Consider the following 3,541-nt stretch of genomic DNA (forward strand, 5'->3'; position numbering starts at 1 on the left):
TTTAAGTAGAAGCCCCCCCCCAAAAAAAAGACCTTTAAAGTGTGAAAAAGCAAAAGCAAGGATGTTATTTAGAGGATTGAGGTGCACCTGGCCCAAGGCATGGTATTTTCAATCACCTCATAGGCATGTAAAAGTTTGACACTGAAAAAGGAAGACCGGAGAAGAAATCAATGTGTTTGAAATTAGGATATGTGATTTTCTGAATCCCGTATTTGACAAAAGACTTGTTACTTCACTATCTAAAAGAAGATATATGAATGGCAACTAGCACACGAAAAGATGTTTTGAATCATTAGTTATTTGTGGTGGTCCTGTTAGGTGGCATCGAGTTGACTTTCCACTCATAGAAGTACCTCTGTAAGGTTTCTAATCTTTAGGTAAGCAGACTACTAGGTCTCTCTCCAGCAGAGCCACTTTCAGGTCACAGCCAAGCCCTTGACCACTGTGCCACAGAAACACCTATTTTCTGTTGTTAGTTGATCCTTCCTCTTGGAGAATGCATGGGTGCAGAGAAGCACATTGACAGGCCAGTCTTCCATAGTGGGTTTACAAGGTGGGCTGCTCACCATAAGGTCCCACATTCTAGCCCACTATTCTCCCCTTCCTTTTGCCAATGCCCAGTTTTATTTCCTAGAGGTCACCTCCATCAAAAAATACTCTTTTTTTTCATTGTAAAATGCATTTTAGCAGCTGTACTAGAGTAGAAGGTAACACCTTGTAATTTGATCTCCCTGAGGCCCAATGTTGAATTTACTCCATACTTTTAATTGACTGCTTTCTCTTAGATTGTGGCCTTTCTCTGTTTTATATGATCATTGTTGCTGGATCCTTGTTTGTTCTTTGCTCTAGTTTTGTATGTTTATCTGTAGGGGGAAACCTGGGTGAGTGGAATTACTAAGGCAGTAGCAGCTGGATTGTTGATTGCCTGGGGTCACTGAAGGGAAGGGAGGGCGTGGGAAATGGAGAGCCAGCATCAATGGGTACCAGAAGGAAGAACATTCCCAAAGTTGGTTGTAGTGATGATTGCACAACCCTTTTTGATGACTGAACTATTGAATTGTATGGTATGTTAATTATAGGTCCATAAAATAAAATTAAAAAGATTGTATGTTAAACTACGTATAGTGGGGGGGGGAAGAGTTCTTTTTTAACTTTTATCTTATTTCACACACAAGTATTCTGTTATTTTTGCCTCCATGCTGACAGTATACATACTATTTCAAACCTTTTCCCCCATGTCATGATTACCTTAGAGGTCTTCACATACAGAATTCGTCCTTGGCACATATTCCATTGAATGAATGTACCAAAATTTATGTCCCAAGTCTTTTATTGGTAGTTTCGACTTTGCCTCCTGTAACATATTGCGTGCTACTTGTACTGCAAGGGATTACACTGAACAAATGATTTGTGGACCCTTAGATCTATTTCAGTATAAAATGAACATCGTAATTGTGTCTAGGATTGATGAAAGGAGTGGCGGTATCATTGGGCATATGATATATGAAATAAGCCTAAACCTAGTTTGTAGCTTTAGGGTCTTTCGGAGCTTGATGTCTTTCAAATTAACCATGCAGTTAGTAGCCCAATGTCTACTAACCCACAGCCCCACCAGACTCCTTTCTTCAAGGTCAATGGATAACCACACTGGGATACAGCCAGATAATGGAATACTAGTCTGACACTATGAAGGAATGAACTGTTGTGAAAGATAATCACATGGACAAATCTATAAACATTTATGCTAAAAGTAACTAGACAAAAGGCATGTATTCTGTTATATTTACAGCAAATTCTGGAAAATACAAACTCATTTACAGAGACAGAAAGCAGCTGAGTAGTGGGCTCTTGAGGATGGGAGGTGTTCTGAGGGGCGGAAAGATGACGAAGGGGCACAAAGAAAGTTTCAGGGGTAGTAGATATGTTTATTTTGATTGTGGTGTTAGTTTCATGAAAGTATAAATATATAAAACAAAATTATACTTTAAGTATATGAAGGTCAATGATAGCTCACTAAAAAGTGCATCTTAAGTACTAGATGAGCCCTTGCACAAACAAAAACAAAAACGTCTCTCAGTCTGAATAAGCTCTTCCCCACTGCGTATGATGCTTGTAGTCGCGTTTGGACAGAGTCTGACTCAAAGCGACCCCAAGGGTGCAGCTCGAGCTGCTCCTGCTCCAGAGGGTTTTCAAGTCTGGGTGACCTTTTGTACCCAGCACCCGGCTTGTCTTTGGAGGTGCTTTGGGGTAGGTTTGAACTGCTGGTGCCACCCAGCTATTAATGAGTATCCATCATCCATGAGTTAAGCCCTCCGGCCATCAATGATAGCTTATGGGCTATGTTTAAATGCTAAGAGCACTTAAGCAAAAAGATGAGCATGTACTGAACGGCAACTATAAGTGAGGCCCGAACATCACTCTAATGCCAGGTTCCTCTTTTGTACTCTGTTCCTGCTACAACTATGGATTTTGCCAGAATGTTAACTTCTTTGTCTCCAGCAGCACTCAGCTTGTAAAAGAACATATCAGAAGAATGCCAAGGGGGACTGGCATCACAGTCTACAAGATCATGATGAAAATAAAAATGAACATACTAGTAATACGTAATTAACAGATCACGATTTATTGTTTTATTTTTAATGTTATGTAGAACATATAAGGGTCACACCCCCCTCCCAAACAATCTGTAGAAGTCAAGAGGCTGGTTGACAGTTGAACAAGTCTTTGCATTTCTCTAAGTACTCTTTACAGGCGGCTTTGTAATGTGTTAGCAAAAGCAATTCACCCCTTGTTAGAAATGCTCTACTTTTTAAATGCTCTACATGTAAATAAAATCTTACGTTTGCTAGTAATATAATTTCTTCCTTTTTCTCTAGATTGAGATCTTAGCCCTATAATTGTACTCATCTTCAAAATTTCATACAGTAGGAAAGAAATCCTATCATTTATCCTGCATAAGGATTGGAGCAAATTCCTTTGACTCCCAAGCCAGTTATCTGTTGAAAAAAAGAGAAATTCTGGTTAAAGGTAATTTACAAGTATTCTTCTAAAGCAGCAGTTCTCAACCTGTGGGTTGCGATCCCTTTGGGGGTTGAACGACCCTTTCACCGGGGTTGCCCGATTCACAATGACAGTAAAGTTACAGATATGAAGTAGAATGAAAATAATTTTATGGTGTGGGGGGGTCACCACAACACGAGGAACTGTATTAAATGTTCGTGGCATTAGGAAGGTTGAGAACCACTTGTTCTAAACCACTCAAGATAATATATTTTAAAACAATATACTTACCCATCAAATATCCTTATTTTATTTCCCTATCATAAAAAGGAATTATTTGTCTATATGCTTAGTGGTCAAACCCTATTATTTAAAATGATGGCAACATATGTACAAATATGCTTGATACAATTGATGTATGGATTGTTATAAGAGCTGTAAGAGCCCCCTAATAAAATGATTTATTAAAATAAAACCAATCAAATAAAAAACAAACCCTACCCTTTTCTTAAAATCATTTTATTGGGGGGGATACAACTCT

The 3,541-nt window shown here is 38.7% G+C and overlaps 1 protein-coding gene across 2 annotated transcripts in view; it reads right to left on the reverse strand.

Moving 5' to 3' along the window:
• Positions 1-2,600: 2,600 nt before the first annotated feature.
• The window catches only part of RGN (regucalcin), a 15,885-nt gene continuing 14,944 nt past the window's right edge, over positions 2,601-3,541 (reverse strand). For both annotated transcript variants that reach the window (XM_004713192.4, XM_045288322.1), the window contains exon 7: positions 2,601-2,996. In XM_004713192.4, coding sequence (XP_004713249.1) covers positions 2,946-2,996 — 51 coding nt within the window. In that variant the 3' untranslated portion in view covers positions 2,601-2,945. The remainder of the gene's footprint in view (positions 2,997-3,541) is intronic.

Source organism: Echinops telfairi, unplaced genomic scaffold, assembly GCF_000313985.2.
Source record: "Echinops telfairi isolate 266 unplaced genomic scaffold, ASM31398v2 ScPeMD7_19;HRSCAF=73, whole genome shotgun sequence".
NCBI classification, from domain to species: domain Eukaryota; kingdom Metazoa; phylum Chordata; class Mammalia; order Afrosoricida; family Tenrecidae; genus Echinops; species Echinops telfairi.